The following is a 24,454-nucleotide window of genomic DNA, read 5'->3' as shown; positions in this document are numbered from 1 at the left end:
GGAGGGGGCATTTTCGTCCGCTGTACTGTTCAACAAAACCGCCATTTTACTGTAAAAAAAAAAGCTGAAGACCAATTGGAGGGGGCATTTTCGTCCGCTGCACTGTTATGAACAGTGCAGCCGAGTTTGGGTTTTGATATAACTAGAAAATGTGCCCGCGCGTTGCTGCGGGATTAGACATTATGTGAAAAAACATGTGTTTAACGTCTATAAAACACATCACTTTATCACATCTAATTGATTACTGCCTCAACAATTGACGCGCTTTTTTAATATGAAAATCCATAAACTATTTGGCAAATAGCAAATCCAACAATCTCTAAAGATGAGAACTGAATGTAGCCATTCGCAATCTCTAAAGCTGAGAAATTAAAGTAGAATATCCTACCTCTCTATATTAAAACAATTAACAAATTCTCAGTAAATGATCACAAAAGCGGTATAAAAAAGTATTCAATTGCATAATTTAAAATCAGTTCTCACCATAACAACATATGATATCGTTTTCACATTAACTTGGATTGCTTCGATCACCAGCATTAATAAAAACCAGTGACTTCAACCTGGCAAGCAAAGACCCCAAATTAGATGCAAGCCAACCAACTTCGAATTTGACCAAATAAAAAAAAATAATTACAATTAAACTAACCTCTGATTCCCATATGAAGTAGTTGTTGTTCCCTGTTTTGCCTTTGTGACCTCTTCTTCCCATATGAAGTAGGTGCTCAATCAGTTGATATAAACCATTTACTTGCCATTTTATTTATTCTTTACCTTTTGTTATTGTGATGTAATTCGGTAAGTCATTCTTATTGGGCGGTTATATTTTTCTCTTAATTTTGTTTGACATTATTATTTAATCAAGGACATCACTGTTTATACTAAAAAACTGATTAAATAAACTGTGTAAAGACAATGAGATAACAACATTTGGCAACTATAAAGAGTAGTTAGTTTGATAGACAGCTTCAAAACAAAGCATGTGCTAAGAATCTTAAATTTCGACTGTAGTCATTTTGATAGACAGCTTCTTAAAAAATTGGAAAATGAGAATAGATTTGTTGAATTTGTGTACAGATAAATTAAAACTTGTACAAAAAGCAAGTATAAAGAGTAGTTACCTAGTCTTTTTTGGAAGAACCGGAATCTGTTTTTGCAGCAGTTGGAGATGACTTTTTTTCAATAGCTTGATAGGAACTCGGTCAAAGTCCTGCGCATTTTCTTCGGAGATATCTTCTACATCACTGTGAAATTGGTCTAAAGATCGGCAAACATGAGCATGCAATAGTTTAAGATTTGGACCATTGGTAAAAAAAATTATACAGTTAGAATGACCTTTGTTCAGAACTGGCAAAAGACATCTCTTTGACCGAAGAGAATGGAAAAGTAGTTTAAAGGAGGTACCCTAGGAAAGGGAAAAGAAAAGGATTTTTTTGGAAAAACATGAAAAAAATTGTATCACAACTAGAATTATATATGAACAAAATAAGGATAGATTGTGTTTACCTAGTGTTTTTCTGCGGGAAATAAGTCTGGTTTTGCATGAGTTGGAAATGACCTTTTTCTGGCAATTTTACAGGATGTCAAGAAGTTTTTGCCCGTTTGTGTATGCGAAATGTACATTAAATAAGAGTTTGATTAAACATATGAAAAAAATATTGATTAGTATGGTGTAAACACAAAATTACACACATCAGTCAGGATGAGATTGCAATTGAGGGTTAAACCCCTCAGTCATCATATGCATTCACAGAATGTAAACTGATTGGTATGTTTAAGCAGTAATGATGATACTTTTGGTCTAGCATAGTTAGCAATATGTGCAGTACATGTATTACCCTAATTGTATCTTATTATTAATCATTATAAGACTAAAATCTCTCCTCAAGCTTGTAAAGAAGGTTGAGTTTAAATTGACTTTCCTACTTTGAACAAAACTTTATTCAGATACCTCAAATAATCAGAATCATATAAAAACCAAGCATCCTAGTAGCTAGCTAGTACATGAAATCGTGGTTTCACTGATTATATTAAAAATATTAGGAAATTTTTTAGATACAAAAAGCAAATAAAGTTTGAAAAATCACTCATTGAATGTCCCAAGAGATCCTTATTTACAGCAACATTTCCAATCCTGGCTAGCCATCTTCCATATTGATGACGTCTGCTACACAGAGAAGAAACAAAACAAAGAGATTTTAGAGATTTTTATTTGGTATTTATATTATTTCTCATCGATATTTTATCTAAATTATTATATAAAATTATGATGGCTATTAAGACCTTGTAATTCTTCTGTACATTCAAGCCCCTCTTGAGAATCCATTGCTTTTCCTGTAAAGACCGCATTATGTTAGTAATCAATTAGCATTTAAACGCTCTTGTATATACAAATCTATTGAATGCATGATTAGTAGCATGAACTAAAACAACATGGTTTGACAGTTAAAATGGTAAGCCAAATTATATGACAAAAAATGCTTACCCAAGTAAACTGAAGATTCATCATTTGATTGTAATTCCCCAGCTAATCAAAGAAAAACCAAAAATTAAAAAATAGAATCAGCATATAGTATGGAAAATAGTCAGAACAAAAGCAGAATTTGACTGGAAAAAAATGCATATTTCTTGTAATTAAAAACATCATTGTGTTTTCTTAACAAACCTTGCTTGCCTTCCTGCTCTACCCTTCTTTGTTGCAACTATTGTCCCACAGATGCGCTTCGTATTGACCAGTCCATCTATACCTGATCAATAGAAATGCATCAAGAAATATAAAAAAAACTTAGCATCGAGGCAACTGTTCTTTACGGTTTCATATAACAAAAATGCTCAATCAACCATGAATAAACAATAGCAATCATCGCTAATCAATCTTTCACCAAGAAACAACAAAAAAGCTACTTTTGAATATGCATTTGCGAGTAAATTTGTTGTCATGCCAACGTCAAGCTCTGGCCACCGAACTTATGACAATTTCCTCCATGCAACGTTGAAGTTCCAACTCCTGCAACAAAATGCAAGAACTTTCATAATTCTTCCAATTCCTTTCTACATTCAACCAAACAAACACCATGTACTTGTCCAACCAATCTATTATAAACTCCTTCCACGACAAAACATTCATTTCACAAAAAATTAAAAATTCCTACCCTTAAAATTGCTCCAGAGGCATACCTTTGAAGATGCATTTCCCAATAAATTTGTTGCCAATCTAGCCATTGAATCAGAATGTCAACCTCTAGTCAATGGCCATCAGAGAAATTTGTCGATGTAGGATTAAATTGCAACTTCTGGAACAAAATGTTAGAATTTTTATCATTATTTGAATTCCTATAACAAAACAAATAAAACTAATTCTTGCAGACCTTTAGCGTTTTCTACCATTCCAGAGTCCTTTGATAATCTAACAGTCATCTTTATAAGCATTGCTAGAGCATGAGATTGGATAAAAATGCAAACATGATCCGAATTTTTAAAAACCTTTACGATAAAAAAAAATTTTTAATTTCTAAAACCTTTTGATTAGTTTTCAGACTTACAATGCGTTTGTGGTTTTTTCAACCCCAACAGAGGTAACCGCGAAGTAACAACATAGGGCAGATCCCATGGAAGCTCTTAGACAATTAGTAAAAGATGAATGCTTACAAAACTGAAAACAAAAACATTTAATCAAAGAAAAAAATACATACTTGATCACAAAGGGCTTGCAGCCTTGCAAGCTTGCAGACAAAAACCCCAATATTCGAAGACCAACGTTTCCTGAAAGCAAAAATCAGACCAGATCAGACAGCCAAAAGCAAATCACCAAAAAAATTTAAATCAAGTACACAAAAATTAAACCAGTTCGATATTGAGACCTTACGAAATCTTGGCGTCGGGGATTTCATTGACTGAGTGCTTCTCGACCTTGAACTGGAGCTGGTGACCATCGGGAAGTTCGCTGTTCTGTTTGGCCAAGAATTTTGAGCTTTAGAGAGAAAGCTATGCAGGAAAATTAAAGTAGATGGAGTTGACGAAGAGCAGCTAATTTGGAGTTAGATGATAACGACAAATGGAGAACGAAGAGTTTCTGGGAGACAGAACAACAGAGAAAAGGGGAGAGGAAAAGAAGTGAAAAGCAAAACCACAGAAACCAAAACAATCGAACTCAACTTAGAGGAAAAGTGAAAAGCAACAGAAGGAAAAATAGTGAAAAGAAAGGGAAGATGCCCAGAAGACGCTGCGATGGTCGACAGGTGGAGTGGAAGGGCAAAAATGCATTTTTACTGTAGAGAAGCCTAAGCAAAAGGCAGCCATGACAACATTGTAAGGGCATTTTTGCCATTTTACTGCTCTAGAACAGTACCACATCAGTTTGAGTTTTAGTATATATAAAATTTATTGCCCTTGATGAATTTCAAATCAAGACAATGTTTTAGTTTAAACTTTCAGTAACCCAAGGCCTCAAAGATGGGATTTGTTGGATTGATTGCGCGGGACATGGAGAGAAAATTCGTGGCTGCAGCGCGGTATGCTATATCTGCTCCTTCTGCTGCTGCAGCGGAGGCTTATGCGTTGTTGCACGGGTGCCAGCTCGGTGAAGAATTGGATGTAAGGTATGTAATTCTTGAGTCGGACTCCCTTGAAGCGATTAATTGTTTATCTAGCTCGCTGTCTAGGGGTAGTTGGGAGGCATTCCCGGTGCTGGCTCGGGTTAAACAGCTGGGGGGGAAGTTCCTTGATTGCCGATGGTCTTGGGTGCCCCGTTCTGCTAATGGCGTGGCTCACAAGATTGCATCTGGTAGTTTTACTGAGATGAGTGATGTCGTTTGGGTCGTTAGGCCCCCATCTTCGTTGGTCTTTGTATTGAATAATGACGGGCTACCTTGTCCTCATTAATTTGTTTTGGTGGTGCCGGGGTGACTCCTCTACTTGGTGGAGGGGTCTTTGTAGTTTACCCCTTGTCACTGCTTGTTAATTGTATGTTTGTTTGCCTCTTTGTAGGCCTTTTATGACATGGTATCTGGTGTTCAAAAAAAAAAATATATATATATATATATATATATTTTATGCGAAGAACCCTAGAAGTCGTTTGCTTTTTTGGGTATCCGGAGGGCTCCTCCTTATTTCTCCCTGCTCTTTGCCTTCCCCAACCCTAGGATCCTCCCCCTTTCTCCTGAACGAGAATTCCGAAACCCACAGTCCAAAACTCACTCATACTTCGCCACTTTCCTCAGCTTGCCACTTTCCTCATCTCCCGCCCCGGTGGTTGGTTCTCTCCATTCGATTCAATTTCGGTGAGTTCTTTCTCTGCTCTTGGGGATTTTAGTGGAATTTATTCTCTTCCTGGTTGCTCTGATGGAAAATCGTTATTGCTTGATTTTTTATCTTATTTTATCTAGACAGTATACTCTCTCTCTCTCTCTCGATCTAATTCTAAGTGATCGGAAATTGGGTTAGTCATTTTCAATGGTTCGAATTGAAATGCAGCTGAATCTATCTCCCTTCGGCAGCGTTCTGGCGAATCCGCATGTGTTCAATTTGAGCGAGGGCACTGAGAGCTCTGGGATTTCGTTCTTGGTCCCCTTTTTGCTGTTCCAAGGTGGTGCGATGGATTTGTCAAAGGTTGGCGAGAAAATTCTGAGCTCCATTAGGTGTGTCAGGTCGCTCGGCCTTCTTCCTTCTGCTTCTGATCACCCCAAGGTGATTGAAATTTCAGTTTTTGCACGTAATGCAGCTTTAAGCCCTCCAATTCGATGCATTTCGTGTTTAGTTGTGTGAAAGTCGATTGTTTCGGAGTAAAAGCGAGTTGAAATTGTGTAATTAGATCATATAATTTGAAATGTTTGTTCCAAGCATGTGTATTTTGCTTTATATACTGAATAACAGTTTCGTTTGGTAGATTATCTGCGGTTTCATGTTAATTAAGAAGGTAAAGTTTAGTAAGTGTCATTTTGAGAACAATGCTTATTAATCTGGCAGTCGTAGTTAGTTCACTGTTAAGTAGGGAATGAAAATGTTGTGCTTACTGCGAAATTTAGCTGATTGGTACAGGGTTAAAATAAACGTTTATTTTCTGTCCTAAATGTATTCATGCGTTGTTTACCTTCTCAAACAGGTTCCCGCGCAAGATGTGGCTGCTGCAGCTGTTGCTTATGCTATTGCTGGACTGCCTCCACATCAAAGGTTTAGTTTCTCAACAAGCTCTGAAGAATTGAGCTCAATATATGGAAGCAGACATCATGGTCAACAAGTGGAGGAGATAGAGGAAGAATTCTATGAAGAGTTGCTATTGTATAATTTTTTTTATTTTTTTTTTTTACATTTTCATTTGAATTTTCGCAAAACATAACACATGAGGAAGTATGTTGGTATTTGATTTTGATTTTAGTGGTAGAAATTAACAAACGTATAATACATACCCTTTCAGGTGATGACATCGATAGTGTCAACATCATGGACATGGGGTTGTGGTTTGTCAACTATTTCCCGGCCAATAGTTTATAACTATTGCCCATCTGTTCTGTTGAGGTATTTTTCATTTTTTTTGTATGTTTATAACTTTATATTTATATGTTATTCATCTTTTGTGAGCATTCGTTCATGGATATTATACGAAATTCTGAGAATTTTATTTAATTGAGTTTATGGCCATTCAGTAATTTTTTTATTTCCAGAATCTTCTATCCTATTGATGCATTGAGTCGAAGGGGAGCCGTGAGTTCACCGAAGCTTTCAAATTTTGCCGACTCACTCATTGTAATCGCTCTCTCTCTCTCTCTCTCTCCCCTGTTTTTCTATCCTGTTGCATTTGGGTTTTCCCCTGTTTCTCTTTCTGTTGATCTAAATTGAGGTGAAGTTTGAATTTTGGTTGAATTGGAATGTGGATTTAATGGGTTTCCTTTCGTTTGTCGATTCAATTTTGTTAGGATTGGCATGTGGTTTTTCAAGTTTTTGCAACCACTTTGGGTCTGGCAAAGGTAATAATTCTACTCTTCATTCCATAAGCTTCATTTTGTATGCCCAGAAAAATTTGAATTGAAAACGTGGAGTTTTAGGAAATACCGATGTTTTGTAATTTTCCCCATTTGTTGTTTTTTGCAATTTCCTTGATCTTGTTAGCCATATAAGCATGTTTTCCTCTCTTCATTACATTCCGAATTTTTAAAATCCTTGCCTATTCAGTGTAAATGTTTCTGTGTTTGTTATAGTTTGGTTTCTAGGTTATAATGTTAATCAACAAGATGCCAAACGAGGAGGGAATCATCACCCAGCTCTACTTCCCAAGAAAATGGTATTCAATCGAATCTAATTGTTGAACGTATACATGAGAGTTAACATCGTGTTTCTTTGTAAATACCGCTGCTGACCATATTCAAGAACCATTTTAAACATAATAGGTTCTATTTGGATGATTAGAGTTTTGAACCTTTTCTTTCCCCCAATTCCACATGAACTGATTTTGAACGGTTTAATAGATGATATTGAAGGCAGCCTTGCAAAGCATCTGCCTGCATGATTCAAATACCACAACCTCGGTTATTGTTTTGGTGAGGTGTACTATGTTTATGAAAATCTTTGATTTGTGAATATTTTAGGCATTTTGTCAGCAACTTGAGATGATTGTAAAGTAGTACATTTACGTTGATGCCTTTTACTTTACACGCGTATTTTTTTCGTTGGAATTAAACTTGCAATGTACAGATTTATGCCAAGGAAAAGTCAAAGCCTTTGGAGCCTGATATTCTTTGTTTGAGTTTCTATTACAAAATTAGGGAGCTATCCTGTCCATTTATGCTTCTATTTAGTAAGATTGGGGTGATAAACATTTCTAAGGTGTTTTCTGAGTTGTTTTGGAGCTGCATTCATTTCTTGGAAGACCACATTAAGAAGCATTTTGTTTATTCGATGTGCCGTCAAATTTGAGTATCTTTATGTGGAAATGATTCATAGATGTTGCGGATTATAGTAGCACTTCGTTTTGATTTGTAAACAAACTATATATTGTCTTTGTCTTGGGTTACAATATAACGTTTAATGATTGAATTTGTAAGGCGGTTTAGCATTTTTTTCATAAACTTACTATTCCTACTAGATTCTCAAGTATTATGTCTTCTGCTTTTCTACTTTCCTTTTTCTATGTTTTTCCTCCATATAGTAGGCTGATTACTTGAAACTAGTATATTGATGACACAATACGATCTACAAATGAATGTTTCTTATAGCTATCCATATATGGCAAGCAAAGTTTGACTTCATTGGTTCTTAGGTATTACGACGTCTTTTTAGTTGTCTTGTGTGAAAATTATTCACGCCTATTGCGACTAACACAGTCCACACCCGCAGCAAACCGTGGGCACATTTTCTAGTTATAAGCAAAATGTATGACATTGAAATGTTATAAAAATGTTGTATGAGGTCGTAATTGTACCAAAATCTAAAGAAGTAAAATGTATTACCCTTTTTACTTGCACAGTTTTCTGTTTGACGCCCAGTTTAGAAAGGAATATTATATCCCAAAAGTATCACATCAATCAAAGAAATTAATTTCTCGCCTTTATTAATACAACGTATTTGAAGGGCCGACCATTCAAAGAAGGTAATTATTCCATCGTATAATCTATGAAACTTTTGTCAAAGATTCCAAGAGTGTCCGACTGCTACTCGCATTGATGTGCATTGGTTTAGAAAATGCGGTCTCATGCCGTAGAGGATGGTTTAGAAAAAGTTCTCATGCCGTATAGGATGGTCTAGAAAATGATTAAATTTGAAGATTAAATTTGCAAATTAAATGATGTGTCACCAATAGGAATGAACATGTTTATCAACGTTTAAGTGACTCACCAATCATTAACTTCCATGTACTTTCGTTTTCAAAACTTTGTTCATAACTTTAGTCTCCCTAACATTACCGTTAGAAAAACTGCTCATGCCGTAGTGAATGGTTTAGAAAAAAGTGAGGCTGCCAAGTATATATATAGTCACAACTCTGGATCGTTCATTGCTCATACACATCACCTACTTCATACACTAACTTTATGGACAGAAGCATGAGAGTTGTTTTACTACTAATCAAGGTTCTAGCTATTGCAACCATTACTTTCAGTATTGGTTTATGCAATGGAATTCCCGATTGGCCTCCGCTTTGCAAAGACGGCGAAAGACAAGCACTTCTGATATTCAAGCAAGATCTCGAGGACCCTACCAATCGGCTTTCGTCGTGGGTTGCAAAAGAAGGTTCAGACTGTTGCAGTTGGACAGGAGTTGTCTGTGATCACATAACCGGCCACATCCACGAGCTGCACCTTAATAGTTCCCACTCTGATTGGGATTTCAACTCTTTCTTCAGTGGTAAGATAAATCCTTCTTTGCTCAGTTTAAAGCATCTCAACTACTTGGACTTGAGTAACAATGATTTCAGTACAACACAAATTCCCAGTTTCTTTGGTTCTATGACAAGTTTAACACACCTTAATCTTGGATACTCATGGTTTGATGGAGTAATTCCTCATAAACTAGGAAATCTCTCCAGTCTACGCTATCTCAATCTCAGTAATTATAATCTGAAGGTTGAAAACCTTCGGTGGATTTCTGGTCTTTATCTGCTGAAACACTTGGACTTGAGTTCTGTAAATCTTAGCAAAGCATCTGACTGGTTGCAAGTTACAAACATGCTCCCTTCTTTGGTAGAGTTAGATATGTCCTATTGTCAACTTCATCAAATAACCCCCCTACCCACCACAAATTTTACTTCCCTGGTCGTCCTTGATCTCTCTGGAAACAGTTTTAATTCTTTGATGCTGAGGTGGGTTTTCAGTCTTAAAAATCTAGTTTCTCTTCGTCTCAGTGATTGTGGTTTCCAAGGTCCAATTCCTAGCATTTCAAAGAATATCACATCTTTGAGGGAAATTGATTTGTCTTTCAATTCTATTAGTCTTGATCCAATTCCCAAATGGTGGTTTAACCAAAAATTCCTTGAATTGAGTCTAGAAGCCAATCAACTTACAGGACAACTTCCAAGTAGTATTCAGAATATGACTTGTCTTAAAGTTCTTAATCTCAGGTGGAACGACTTCAATTCTACCGTACCTAAATGGTTGTATAGCTTGAACAATCTCGAGTCCTTACTTCTTTCTCGCAATGCCTTACGTGGTGAAATATCGAGTTCCATTGCAAACCTGAAAAGTTTAAGGCACTTTGATCTTTCGGATAATTCAATATCAGGCCCCATTCCAATGTCCCTTGGAAACCTGTCAAGCTTAGTAGAACTAGACATATCTGGAAATCAATTTAATGGAACTTTCATAGAAGTTATTGGTAAACTCAAATTGCTAGCATATTTGGATATATCTTATAATTCGTTCAAAGGTGTGGTGTCGGAAGTTTCTTTTAGTAACCTTACAAAATTGAAGCATTTCATTGCAAAAGGAAACTCATTTACTTTGAAAACCAGTCGAGATTGGCTTCCTCCTTTTCAGCTTGAAAGTTTACGATTGGATTCATGGCATCTGGGATCTGAATGGCCAATGTGGCTTCAGACACAAACGCAGTTAACAGATCTAAGCTTATCTGGTGTAGGATTTTCAAGTACCATTCCAACTTGGTTTTGGAACTTAACATTCCAATTAGGTTATCTGAATCTCTCTCACAATCAATTGTACGGGGAAATTCAAAATATAGTGGCTGCTCCTGAATCAGTAGTTGATCTTGGTTCTAACCAATTCACTGGTGGATTGCCTATGGTTCCCCCCTCATTAGCTTGGCTAGATCTTTCCAATTCATCATTTTCTGGTTCTGTTTTCCACTTCTTTTGTGATAGGCCGGAAGAACCAAAGCAACTTTCTATTCTTCATCTCGGGAACAATCTTCTTACTGGAAAAGTACCCGACTGTTGGATGAGTTGGCAATACTTGGGATTCCTAAATATGGAAAACAATTACCTAACTGGGAATGTCCCAACGTCCATAGGATACTTGCAACAGTTGGTATCGCTGCACTTGCGCAATAATCACATGTACGGAGAATTACCACATTCCCTACGAAACTGTACCAGTTTGTCAGTTGTTGACCTTGGTCGAAATGGGTTTGTCGGAAGCATACCAATATGGATGGGTAAAACCCTTTCAAGGTTGAATGTTCTTAACCTTCGTTCGAATGAGTTTGAAGGAGACATTCCTTCTGAAATTTGTTACTTGAAAAGTCTCCAGATATTGGACCTTGCACGTAATAAACTCTCTGGAGCGATACCGAGATGCTTCCACAATTTGAGCGCCATGGCTACTTTGTCAGAATCATTTTCGTCAATGACGTTTACAGTCAGTAATTCTGTTGAGGCTTCTATAGTGGTAACGAAAGGGATTGAAGTGGAATATACCAACCTCTTGAAATTTGTAAAGAGCATGGATCTTTCATGCAACTTTATGTATGGAGAGATCCCTGAAGAACTTACCGACCTCCTAGCATTGCAGTCACTCAATTTATCGAATAATCGCTTCACCGGAAGAATTCCTTCAAAGATTGGTAATATGGAACGGTTAGAGTCTCTCGATTTTTCCATGAACCAACTTCATGGTGAAATTCCTCCAAGCATGACGAATTTGACATTTCTGAGTCACTTAAACTTGTCCTACAACAATTTGACAGGACGAATTCCGGAAAGCACTCAGCTGCAAAGCCTTGATCAGTCTAGCTTCGTCGGCAACGAACTATGCGGAGCTCCACTCAACAAGAATTGCAGCGCAAATGGGGTGATACCGCCACCAACAGTTGAGCAAGACGGAGGAGGAGGATACCGTTTACTCGAAGATGAGTGGTTCTACGTGAGCTTGGGAGTTGGATTCTTCACGGGGTTTTGGATTGTGCTTGGTTCTTTGCTGGTAAACATGCCATGGAGCATTCTTCTTTCACAGTTGCTGAATAAGATAGTGCTTAAAATGTATCATGTAATTGTTGAATATGTTTAGCTTTGTTTTGTACTTTGAGTAAGTTTGTTGTATGATTTTGTCAAATTTCATCCTCTTGTTTCATTGTATTTTTCTTTCAGGTTTAGCCTTAGAGGAGTTAGGTTTCATGTCTCCCCCTCCCTTGTATCAATTTTTGTTTTCGTTTCTAGAGGGTAAGGTTTATGTCCTCCCTTCTTACTCAAAGTTGTTTTTCTCCTTTTTCTTGGCATTATGAGGGGTAAGGTTTATGTCCCCCCCCCCGACTAAGTGTAACTTTTTTTCGTTATCAATAAAATATCCTTCATATCGTCGATGTTTTCTTAAAAATTAAAAAATAGAAAAAATTATCCCTGGATCTATTTTTTGTTCTCTCTCTTCTCTCTCCCCTTCTTCGCAGTACTTGTCTCTCTCTTTTTCGTACTAATTCGCGTGACACCTCTCTTTTTTACGAGAAAACCCAATTGCTATGCAACTTTGAAATGCTCGTGGAGCAAGCAAAATAGTGATGACGGAGTTAGCATGTTCCTATGTTATTTAGAGGCATTCTCTGTCACAAAGCATTCGTATTGATGCCAATATATGCAAAGTTTACAGACTTGAAACTGGATACATTATGAAGCAACTTTGTCCTAGAATAAATAAAATCGACTTGACTCGACATGACATGTATCGATCTGTAGTTGCTTGACATCCTAAGCATAAGGGTTATGAACAGGGGTCTGTTTAAATCTCTGAAAAGAACAGAACAAGGGCATATATTGCATGTACAAAAGACCCGGAAACACAGTTTTACGACAGGAAAGAAGAAAAAAGAAATGCCAGAAGTATAGGGACGGTCCCTTGTCTCTGCATGTGGATGAATGCATCATGCATGCTATAACGACGGTAAAGGAAGAATAGAAAGTTTCGAAGAATCCGACTCCAGTACTCTACATGAGTCTCCAGCATTAGCGAAACTTCATCTCATTTGGTTTGCTGCCCCTAAACGCTGAAAGAGAGAAGAATGACCTTGTTGCGGCTGAAACACAGATAGTAGACAGTATTGGAATCTTAATCAAGCGAATTAGAAATGGCGCGTAGAAATTCTGTATGCAGGTGTAGAAAAAATTTGCAGGAAAATAAATAAATCATAGAAAACGATACTGTGTTGCTCGTCACGTGGAAAGACAACCTTTAGTTGCAGGTCCTGCAGCTGCATCGCGGTTCTTTTGTGACTTATGTGAACTCTGCCCGTCAAATCTGCTAATATTTGATTGAGCTGCATGCACAAATCCAAAATGATTAATAACATAAGCAAAAAAAGAACATCCAATCATCTAACTTTTCTCTACTACAATACGAAATACAATCTGCTTTTGTCAACCATCTGCTTTCACAACAAATTAAAGCAAGGGTTAGCGAGGAAGGGAGGAAAGGAGCAAAAGAAAAAAGACAAAGGCAGGACGGAATTCTAATGAAGGCAGGAAACTTACTAGAGTACGGTTCATACTTCCTTGTATGAACCGAAGACTTTCTGAGTACACTGTCAGCATCATCCTCTCCTTCAGAGAAAACTGACGGACTAGACCAACCCGTCGAATTGGCATCTCCCTTGCTCTTCCGAGCAAATTTTAAGAGCCTCTTCAATCCTTTTGGTGGATCCTTTTGGAACACAATAGCAGGAGGATTTTCAGCATTTCCCCACTCAATATTATCTGGTTCGTTACTTTCTTCTTGCAGCATCTGGGATAAAGAATGGCGGACACGGGGACTTGACAGTCCAGCTGGTGCAACATTGGCTGAAGTGGTTACTTGAGATGAGTCGTTGTTACATGGGGACATGGCCTGATGCTCCTCTATTTCCACCCAAGCACTTGGGGAGATGGTTGATTCTTCTTCAGCTTGAACTTGCAATGACGATTCTGCAACATTTTTCAAGTCATCATTACAATCAGGAGAAACTTGGTCAACATGTTGTGTCTCACTACACATCAGGCTATCATTTACCAGAGCTTCTGGTTCCACAGCATCATTTGAAAGGCCGACTGACACAATATCTGGCTCTTGATGCTGACTCACAGGATCAAAAGCGCTACCAATCACCTCATCCTCTTGAGTTTCAATAATATTTGTGCTGTTTCTCAAAGATTCCTCCGATTGAGGAGAAGTTCTTGTCTTGTTAACTGACAGGAACAAGACCTGGGCTCGTTCGAGTACCCTTCCGAAGAAATGGTTTTGATTCCACTGGCACTACACTGCTTTTCTTGGTCACCTTGTTGTGCTTTGCTGGAATTATATCAGAATAATCACCAGAGGTTGTCACTACTTTAGGTTTTGTTGTTTTACCACTCTTTTTCACTGCTTGCTGCTGCTTCTCATTTACTCCCTTCGAGCTCCTGTCTTTAGTAATCACAGATTCCTTCACATTCCTCTGTCGCTGTGGGGGTCTTTCCACTTTAGCACCGGGTGGTGTTGGCTTGGGTTTTTGACGGGTCGGGGTAGTGCTGGTAACCCCAACAGGAGTTCTAGCTGGCGATGCCCCTGTGGCTCTCGGTGTTGGTGTTGATGGCCACGACTTGCGTGTAGCAGGCATAGGTGATGTTCTAGGTGAAGCCTTCTTTGTAACAGAAGGCTTTGCATTTTCCTTTCTAGGATTTGCAGGTTGAGATACTTTTCCAACTGATTTTTGGGGCTTCTGCGTAGCACCTTTTTTATCAATATCATTCGCCTTTGCAGTGGACATTTCGGCTTTCCTTTCATCAAGAATTCGCTGCATTGCTTTAAATTGTGCTTCTTTCTCTGCTCGCCTTCTAGAATTCTCACCTCGTAGTTTTTCATCTCTCTTCTCCTTGTAGTGGTCATAAAAGCCACCTCTCTGTTCAGAAGGAAGGCTTTGATTTCTGGTAGCTTGAGGCTTTGTAGATTTAACAGGCTTCACAGGCTTAACAGGTTTAGTTTCCATCATTTTCATCAGCATTTGGTTCAATTCTGCTTCCCTTTCTTGACTCCATTCCATTGACGCTATTGATTTTTTATTACTTTTCTCTCCCGGAGTTATAGTAGAGTCTGCTTCAGTATCAATTGGACTAGATAAATTTTTCTCAAATCTTCCTTCGTTAACCGCTGGTTTAGGAGCTTCAATAGTACTTTGATCTGTGGGTAAAGATCAGACTCTGGTTTCATTTCTTCTGAAGATGTTGGCACCTTACCATTCTTTATATCATTTGAAGTCACTGGACCACTGTCTCCAGAGGCAATTTCAGATTGACTTTGGGTGGAAGTTTCCCCAAAACCTGAGCTCCATCTTCTTAATACAGCTTTATTTGTACTCACAGAGATATTTGTTAACGAGCTCCTTTTTTGAGCATCCGCAGCAGCTTGATCTCTTTGTTTGCTTTCGAAAAGACTAATTGCATCTTGAACACTCATCCTTCGTGCATTGCTCTCAGATTTCTTGTTTGAGTGTTCAGGTTCACCCTCTTCTGAAAAAGGCTTTTCCCTAGAAGGAAAGTAATTGAGGCTCTTAATGGTTAAGGCAGCAGCTCTGCGTGACCCAGTTCTTCCTATTTGAATCCTCCGCATTGGAGATGCTGACCTTCTAGGTGCGGCACCTCTCATAAGACTCCGACTTCTTTCTGCAGATGTTTGCTCCTCGTCACTTGACTCAGAAGACTCCCCACTTTCAGTTGAACTCTGTCGCTCAACCTGGGCAGCTTTTGCAGGCGAAACACTATATTTTACTGGTGTAGCGAAATTCATTGGCTTAGATATCTGAGCACTCCCATCTGTCTCAACATTATCATCTCCAAAATTACCCAACTTGTCATCATTTTGAGGATCACCACTCTTGCCTTGTTGATACTGTTCTAAAATCTTGAACAGAGTATTCCTGCGTTTTCACCACAATACTGACTTTGTAAGAACATTTAGCAGATAAATCTTCGAACAACGGATTCTTTCAGAGCAACTAAGAAGCTAAAATACCAGTGCCCTTTCTATTAATCTAAGTGACTACCTTACCTGAAATCTGTTGTTCCAAAATGTTGAGAAAAGTTTGCTACATTTGAAATCTCTTTAGAGTTGAACGAGGAATGACAAGCCTTTTCAATAGCGGTCGTTAATTCCCTTCTTAATGCCGTGATCCTCAAGTCCAGTGCCCGCAAAAGTTCGTTCCTGACAGCACAAATTCCTATAGTGTCATGCTGATGCAACTCAAATGTAATCTTAAATGAAGAATTAAAAGGACATACTTTGAAGTATCTGATGATGCAATCTCAGCTTCAGGCTGTTGATAAAAATCACACACATTAGTTGCCGGATACCGGAATATTTATTAAACCATACGCCTTCAAACATCAATCTTGAAAGACGGGAGAAGGAACCTGGCCATATAAACAAACATGAAACTTTTTGGCTTCTTCCAACTGAGATATTTCTCCTTTAGTAGCAGTAATGGTATGCATTACGTCTGGTGAACCAGTAATTTGCAGGAATCTGTGATGAAGCAAAACAATTTGTGTATCAGGAAATAAAATGGATAATTAAACTGAAGATAAAGAGACAAGAAAAAAGAAACATTAGAGTGTTTAAAACCTGGTTAAAGTTGATTTCGTGAACCAGGCAGCACCATGCAGGCTTTTAGGAAGTCGGAGTGTGAGGTTAGCATTTGATCCCTTGCAATGCAATTCACTTACTTCCGGAAAATGTGGCAACAACGGTTCAAGTGCCCCACCTACTAACTTTTCCACTTCTCTGCCACTGGAAACAAGGGCCTCATACCTAGACCATCCCCCAACACATTAGTGAAGCAAACCACAAATAAAAGGAATCACTTTCATGGACATTTTGAATTTTTCATCGAATCATATCTCCACAAACCCGTTCTAGTTAAGGTGAAGATCAAAGGTTTTGTAAAGTTCGTTGCAATTTTGCTAACGCACTAGTATATACAGAAAGAATAAATTTTTATGATCCAATACAAAATTTACCAAAAGGCGAGAACCTAACCTGTTCTGGGACGGAAAAATCTGAAATTCAGCGTAGTCCAAGGGTGTACCGGCATCAATTTCCGCCTCCATCTTTAACTGAGTAGAGACAGAGAGTTTGTGCCGAGGCTGCTAAAATGTAGCAACTTTTATGCTGCACAAGTGCAGATTCTGGTAAGGCGTAGGCGCACCAACAACCCGAAATTCAAACTAATTGTACCTGAAAAGGAATAAAAACACCATGAAAATATCCTTCTCAGACTCAGAAATGCAATCACAGTCGTACATTGCTTATCCATATCAAAATCATTGCTCAAAAATACCAAAATTCACTTGAAACATATTTCTTTTTCGATCGAAACTCAGCTGAAACTTGAGCATTTAATTTCATATACTATAAATTTCCGCAGTTGAAATGCAGATCTAGAAAACTCACAAACCAAACCAATCACTCCTAATCTCACCAAACATCTCAAGAACAATACATCGCAATATCAAATAAATTCGATTCAATTCATTTCATTCCCACTTCATTGATGTCAAAACCAAATCAAACCAAAAATTCAAAAAAAATCGAAATCGAAAACTAAATAGTAACAACAAAACATAACAGCCAACGTCTACCTTTCAGCCTGAGAGATCCGAGAGCGAGCAGGACTGCGAGTGAGAGACTGTGAGCTCAAACGGCGAATGCAGCAGGAGGAGGAGGAGGAGGAGGAGCGTCTGAATCTCTCAGTCGTCTCTTTCACTCTCTCTATCCGTGTAGTTAGCTAGCTCGTAGCTGCAATGCAACACACAAGACTTGTAGAAATAAAGACACCGCCTTGATTGCTGTTGCTTGTTGAACCAAAAATCCAAAACATCTTTGTGGCGGATTGGAATTGGATAGTACTACTTGTCCTCCGCTCGCGTACCTCTCACGCTCTCCCTCCACCTTCTTTTTCCTGCTGGCTTTTTTCCTTCCTTAACTTTCCTTTACTTTTTTCACTTTAGTCACTTTCATTTCAATTGTTAGCATGTTTGATTTTTTTTGAGAATAATGTTAGTTGTAGCACTTTCGTGCCGACAGATTTTTTCAAGTCCTCGCTATTCAAAGTCGGTATTTCACGCGTCATCGTATAAATAGAGAAAGAATATGTCTTACGGTATTTTTTCACTTTTGTATTATGACACTTATCGAGTTTTTAAAAAAATTTAGCTTCCATGACATACGTTTAATAGCATTGAAACGTTCGATATCACTGATACGATTGACATGTATAACTTTCTTGTCATATATTTTTGCATCATTGACACAAACATCGCGTGTGGCATGGAAATGTGTTTACTACTTTAATAGATGTGAACTTCGTATATGTTGAAAATGAGACGTGAATCATGTGATTTGTAGATGTGATTCAAATAGGAGTACTCATTTTTAGTCTTGTAGTCTTGTTTATTTAGCAAGCAAAGTCCTACGGCCCCGTTTGATGGGTTGAATGTGGTTCAGCCTTAGGAAGAAGATTGGATTGGCAGTGACTTGTAACTTACGTATAAAGGATATGTTAGATAACTTAGTCTATTTTGAACTGGTAACCCATTATATCACACAACAAATAACAAACTGAACTCAAATCAATTTTAATTAATTATATCCTATTTCATCCAGTCTACCAAATGCCGCTGCATGTCTAAAATTGTTAAAAGAAAACTAGATGGCATGGTGGTAGTTGCATATTACTTTACCCCCATTGGATTCCATGTATTAAATTGATTTATCTGTTTTTTTATGATTAGGACTTGACTTCAAACCCAAACTAAACAGTACTTAACGACAATGTAATAACTAACAAGAATCAAAGTGAAAATCGAGTAATGTAATTGTTTTATTTAATTATTATTTTATTTTTAACTTTTTCTTTCTATGTTTTTGGGTTGGAAATGGAGGTAAATTGTCTGCTCTCTTGTTTGGGTATCATTTCTATCCCCTCCTATGTTATGCGGTCACGGTTAAGTCACGTCAACATTTTATATTAATTTTTAATAGAGATAATAAGACAAAAAATAATAAAAATATAAAATATTAACGTGATTTAACCGTGACCGAATAAATAAAAAAGAATAAGAAAGACATCCAAACAGAGAGGAATTTCCAAAAGCTACCGCCACTTGGTTTCTCATTCCGCATATCACATGCAGCTCGTGTCGTGTTGCTTAGAAACTTCAAGGACAAGAATAAAAAGAGGAACTTGTTTCCAAAAGGAAAGAAATATTTTATAATTCGTTTTGCTGCAATTAAGATCCAACATACAGGACGAAACGACTCCGTTTCCCATATCACTAACAACCCGAATTCTCTCTCGTCCTTTATTGTCATCACCTCTTGACGAATGTTGCATATGTTGTCACGCACAACAGGTGGCACGAAGAAGACGCCTATATTGGGCCACCGCCGTTTGGACGGAAAAATTAAAGTGCTTTCGAATAAAAGGATTAATTGCAACGATCAAATTATTTAGAAGTGTTTTTAAAATAATTAAGTACTCATTTTAAATTATTTTTAAAATGACAAAAAATGTGTTTGGTGAAAATATCTTTTAAACTAATTCTTAGCAAAAAGACGGTGAATTAAAAAGCACTTAAAGTGAAGCACATAACTAGTTTATGTGCTTTTTCTACAAAACACTTCAAGTGCTTTTGAAACCCACAAACATTTCACTACTTTTGAAATCCAAAAACACTTTCTAAAAATGTTGCTAGTAATTTTAAAAGTATTTTCAAAATAGCTCATAAACTTAAACTACCAAAAACATTTTTGACGATGTTTGACATGAAAAAAAAGAAGTATTTTCAATTGTAAAAAATACTTGAAATGATTTATATGTCAGGCGCTTATCCAGAAAGTATTTACATTTTTATAAAATATTCTTCTAATAAACACACTATCACTCTAATCACTTATAAACAAAAAAATTATTAGAGAAGCACTTTCAAACAGGTCCGACATCTTCAAAAAAACATTTTCAAGTATTTTTTGAAAAATAATCAAGTTTTTGTAAAATCTCACCATGCTTTCATCAAAAGCTCTTGCGAACAGAAGTGCTTCTACAAAAGTAATCGCAAACGGGGCCATAAATTGTTGTAAATGAGTGGTGCTGCTGAAGTAACACGAGCTTCTCAAAGGGACCTTCGGTTGGCAAATCGTAAAGCTGCCAGTCCACTCATACTCATGCCTTGGTATTTCCATATGACGCTTGATTGGTTATTGCGAGCCTTCTAATCCATGTAAAGTGTTCACACCAACTCCACTTCCTTAGCACAAAGCCATTCCTCTCAGAAAAAGGTAGGGAAAAGTGAGGTAGCTGTGCCATGTCCATGTGGTCACACCAATTCCACTTCCTAACATTTCCAGCTCCATTTATAGTAAGAAATCTTAACGAAACACTTCTGGTACCGTTCACTTTTAACATTAACGATATTTTTACTTTAAAAAATCACTCCTGATACTATTCACTTACAACACATTTTTGTCATTTTAATTAAAACTCAACGTTTTCAAGCTATTTTCATTAGGTTTCCTTTTATTGTAACAATAATTGTTGTACAAACAGTCCAAAAGGAAAGTAAAGAGTTAAAAGAGTGCAGTAAGATAAAAGAGTGCCGAAAATTGGACATAAAAGAGCGTATGAAGGACCGAGGCAAACTCAATTCTACATTTATATTACACCAACATGAAAGAATTCGGAATTCAGGTAAAACTAAGAGATAAATGGTACAAGAAGTCTCAAGCTCAACAGACACGAGGAAAGAAATCGGATTTCAGGTAAAACAAAGGGAATAAGGGTACAAGAGCGAATTTATGGTGCAGTTCTAGGGAGTTGTTGCGGTGGGGGGCAGCGAGATCAATTCAAACGTCTAGAAGACCAAGAAAGAATCTAATGGACATGGAGAATAAACTCGGAGAAACAATTAGTTAGACCATACGTGAACTAGACCGAGCCTATTGCCCGTGTAGATCTCGTTGCGCTCTTCGTCGTAGAAGAGGGCAGTAATGTCTTCCAAGGCTTCTGCAACTGTACTCCTAATTCGGGAGGAAAGGGACCGCTTCTTCGATTTGCAACTGCTGCCACAAGCCTCACCACTACAAATGCATGCTTTTTCAGCGTTGTTGGTTGCTCTTATCTTAGCAAGGCATTTTCCAGTCAAGATATTGCTGATATTGATGGATCCGGCTACAAAAGAGATGCAAACACCGTTAGAGATCCAAAGACATAATGGACCCTCCATCCAATTAGATCTCCAAAGGTGATCCAGTGGTGGATAGCCCAAGATCAGACTAGATATTGGTAGTAAGGCAAAAAACAACTTTACCATTTCCTTCCGACAATGGATCATCAGAATCAGCCTTGCAGTAAGAAATAATAAGATCCTGGTCACTAGTAATATATATGTTATTGGTATTGCAGTCGGGATGCCACAAAAGATGATCCTCAAATGAAGTCACAAGTTCTCCTCTAAAGTTCCAAACAGCCACTGTTCGATTCCGAAACGTCAAGAATAACTGATTCTCATATAGAAATATGAAGGCTGATGGGGTCATGAATTGAGTTCTACTTACTTCTGTCATCTCAAAATTGCGAACCTACATATGATAGCAGTCAGACGGGTAAATCCAAATGAATAAATTATAGTACTTCTGCAAGATATCAAGAAAGTCCTCACATCAAGAATTTGAAGGTTCTCATTTTCTTGCTTTACAAGAAGCTTCTCGTTGAACTGTTCGATAAAATCCACCTTCTTATTCCGATGAAGGAGATGGTTAAAGGATTTGAGAACAGTACCATCCTCTATAGACAGAATCTTAAGAGGAACATGACTGCTAGCTTTAGTAAAAATCAACAGCATGATCCCAGGACTGTAACAGAAACAAAAGAAAAATTGGAAAACAGAAGCAACATAAATGTCCACTAAGCAATAACAAAAGGAAAACCAAACGCATAAACCACCACTAGTGCGAGTGTGTGGCCACACACACACGTTTAAGAAGAAGAGGCGTCCAAACTAAGCTTACCTGATCTTAATCTCTTGGACATGCTTATCCGATATCGAGTACAACATTGTATAGTTTTTCAGATCAAACACCTTGTATATACTGGTAACAATATAGAAGCATAAGGAAGGTAAATCAAATCAAGAAGAGAATAGTGTATTAAAAACAAATACCGATAAGATATTTACCTATCCTGTGCAGAATAAGTAAGAACCTTCCCATTTACATCATCGAACTCCACAAAACCAGGCCATTTCAGTGACTCGGATTCAAAAAGAGCAAATCCAGCATCTGGTTTACCCCTTCGTATGTATCTGGATCATACAATTTGACAGAATATTCAAAAAGAAATAAGAGAAGATGGAAGTAAATTGGGACAACTACACTGTTGTTTCTTTTGAACTTCCTTTCCTTTTCTGTGTGTCTACAATGAAGGGGGGAGAGTGGAGAAATTTTACTTACTCAATCCTTGTGCTTCTGCATTTCAAAGAACTGAAGTTGTCTGAAGCATAAACCGAGACAGTGATAAGTGAGTCATTGTTTTTATTGTAAAACAAGCTTCTTATCACTTCATCAGGACTGACATTCAGAAAGCATATTCTCTGGTTGGTTTCTGCATACAACAATATAAACATTACATATTCCCTTTTTTCAAACATTTATAGGTTATAAGACTAGTGCGTGCAATATAAGATCAGAAATACAGATAATACAGCTACTACCTCGGCTAAATGCTGCACAAACACCAGACTGTGCAAGGGCAAACACAATGTCACGTGCTGCTACAATTTCAATAATTTTGGACCTCTTTCGCAGGAAAGGCAGAACCATGGCACAATGACCTTTCGGATCATGTGTATCATATTCCTCCTATGCATCCAAATATCATGACAAACAGAAATTAGGTTTTGTAGACACGCACTAACACCGCAAGTAAAAAAAAATTCCACTCATAGTTCAAATGCATGTGTACACAATAAAATGAGACAACTAGACTGCACAAATTCAAAACACCAATCTTGAAACTCAAAACTTCCTTACTGCATCGTTGTACTTCTTTATACGGAATGCTTTCAAGTGTTGGCATTAGTGACACGACATGGACCCGGAACAACTACTCATGGCACTACAAATTTGATGGTAAGAACCTCACATGAATAAAAGACGCATTTGCCCAAACTTATCAGGAAGTTTTAACTAAAATATTCACACACACGAATACAGAAGCATAAGTACGTTTATGCTGATTGAATGCCACGGGGAGGATTTTCAGCTAGGGAACTTGACAAAGTAAATCCATTTCTTAACAGCTAACAGAAAGATCAATCAAAATTAAGCTAAAAATGCAAAATATTCATAGCAAAAACCCCCTTTTTTTTTAAGTTTTGTGAGAGGATCTAGCATCCTAATAACTTATCAACAAAAACCCATTACTTAGTTTTGGTTTTCGAATTAAATCAAAGCCATCGAACCAATCATAACAGGTAAAAAAGCATAAAAGCCCCAAGCTTTCCTTCCATTAAATAAATAAATAATTCAAAGATAGAGACAGTACCTGGAGGCGAATATTGCGAAACCTCTCTTGGGCATCGCTCATAGTGAAAGCACGGTCGCGCTTGGAGCTGATTTCGCGCCTCTGAAGCTTCTTAACGCTGTTGACGAACCCATCAACCCCACCAATACGAGGTCGTTTCTTCGCCACCACCCTCCTACCGTTACAAGGCCGAGGACTCGCAGAGATTCTCCTTCCCCCTTCCATCAATTTCTCTCACAGAAAAACCCCAATAAACTCACTTCAAACCCAGAACCAGAGACTAACACATATCTACTCCTCCAATTCCTCTTTAATTACCCAATTTCTTATCTTTTGCAGCATCGCATAAACCCTAAAAGCTCGGGGAAAGCAAATTCGAGAGGAGAATAAATAAAAATTCTAGGGTTTTAGCTGCAGAGACACCTACCCACACACACACACAACCCTAATTTCAGTGACAAAACGGCGTCGTCCCTCTCTCTCTCTCTCTCTCTCTCTCTCTCTCTGTGTAAGCGGAGCACTCGGAGGTCGAGCTCTGTGACGGAGAGAGATTTTTGTTGTCGGATTGTGGATGCTCAGTGTGTCCAGCTATGATCCATTTTCAAGAGATTACTGTTTATTTAAAAAAAAATCATATTTTTACATTAAAATATCAATCTTTGTAATATTTATTTTATTTTTTATTTTATTCTTATTATTAAAATTCAAAATTTTTAAGTATTTTGTATTAGTTTTCCTTTTTAAAAAATCTCTTAGAAAAGTTGACGGCAATTACCGTGAGCTTTTATATAAAATATTGGACCGGAATGAGCCCATCAACGTGTCTGGGCCAACATTGTTGGGTTTCGGATGGTTATCATGATGCGCAATTGTAATTTCGAAGCTCGGTTTAAAGCCCAAACTATGAATTTGGTTCTTTTTCTGTTGTGCTTCAATGAAATAAGCACACGGCTAGTGCTTCTCCATAAATCGCTTTTTTTTTACGATTCATAAGCTCTTCAAG

The 24,454-nt window shown here is 37.6% G+C and overlaps 3 protein-coding genes and 1 long non-coding RNA gene across 44 annotated transcripts in view; 1 reads left to right on the top strand and 3 right to left on the bottom strand.

Annotated features, from left to right (window-relative positions):
* LOC103952793 (receptor-like protein EIX1) overlaps positions 1–12,232 on the top strand; it is a 61,533-nt gene extending 49,301 nt beyond the window's left edge. For 18 of the 28 annotated variants that reach the window (XM_048590603.1, XM_048590602.1, XM_048590594.1 and 15 more), the window contains one exon: positions 7,194–12,232. In XM_048590603.1, coding sequence (XP_048446560.1) covers positions 9,021–11,945 — 2,925 coding nt within the window. In that variant the 5' untranslated portion in view covers positions 7,194–9,020 and the 3' untranslated portion in view covers positions 11,946–12,232. Of the gene's footprint in view, positions 1–5,030; positions 5,711–6,100; positions 6,277–6,412; positions 6,514–6,641; positions 6,742–6,911 lie in introns of those variants that run through there. The other 10 variants (XM_048590600.1, XM_048590597.1, XM_048590599.1 and 7 more) reach the window with 10 other exon arrangements.
* Positions 483–4,376, bottom strand: LOC103963082. 14 transcript variants are annotated; one of them, XR_007260559.1, is made up of 12 exons: positions 3,861–4,376; positions 3,693–3,762; positions 3,178–3,293; positions 2,905–3,007; positions 2,666–2,747; positions 2,486–2,527; positions 2,284–2,334; positions 1,507–2,164; positions 1,336–1,405; positions 1,122–1,244; positions 650–701; positions 483–563 (listed from the first exon to the last, which is right to left on the bottom strand). It is a non-coding gene; the product is annotated as an uncharacterized LOC103963082 (long non-coding RNA). The 14 variants fall into 14 exon arrangements; XR_007260562.1 differs by having other exon boundaries at positions 495–563; positions 650–704; XR_007260558.1 differs by having other exon boundaries at positions 504–563; positions 650–1,244.
* A 240-nt stretch (positions 12,233–12,472) lies between the features above and the next one.
* LOC103952789 (COP1-interacting protein 7-like) lies at positions 12,473–17,779 on the bottom strand. The gene is given in 11 exon segments (XM_009364470.3): positions 12,473–12,942; positions 13,096–13,182; positions 13,397–14,087; positions 14,089–15,068; positions 15,071–15,792; positions 15,924–16,076; positions 16,154–16,188; positions 16,286–16,397; positions 16,497–16,682; positions 16,911–17,042; positions 17,513–17,779. Coding segments are annotated over 10 exon segments (3,108 nt in total). The 5' UTR covers positions 16,982–17,042; positions 17,513–17,779; the 3' UTR covers positions 12,473–12,871.
* Positions 17,780–20,555: 2,776 nt separating this feature from the next.
* LOC103952788 lies at positions 20,556–23,869 on the bottom strand. Its single transcript, XM_009364468.3, has 8 exons — positions 23,473–23,869; positions 22,640–22,787; positions 22,380–22,530; positions 22,106–22,231; positions 21,939–22,019; positions 21,590–21,782; positions 21,239–21,509; positions 20,556–21,099 (listed from the first exon to the last, which is right to left on the bottom strand). Exons 1-8 carry the CDS (start codon positions 23,674–23,676, stop codon positions 20,837–20,839), a joined length of 1,437 nt encoding a protein of 478 aa, XP_009362743.1. The 5' UTR covers positions 23,677–23,869; the 3' UTR covers positions 20,556–20,836.
* Between the last annotated feature and the right edge of the window lie 585 nt (positions 23,870–24,454).

The sequence above is a fragment of a genome, unplaced genomic scaffold (genome assembly GCF_019419815.1).
Source record: "Pyrus x bretschneideri cultivar Hongxiangsu unplaced genomic scaffold, Pyrus_bretschneideri_v1 Contig32, whole genome shotgun sequence".
Classification (NCBI taxonomy): Eukaryota; Viridiplantae; Streptophyta; class Magnoliopsida; order Rosales; family Rosaceae; genus Pyrus; species Pyrus x bretschneideri.
The sequence above is the reverse complement of the archived record's forward strand: the minus strand, read 5'-3'. Positions and strand labels throughout refer to the sequence as shown.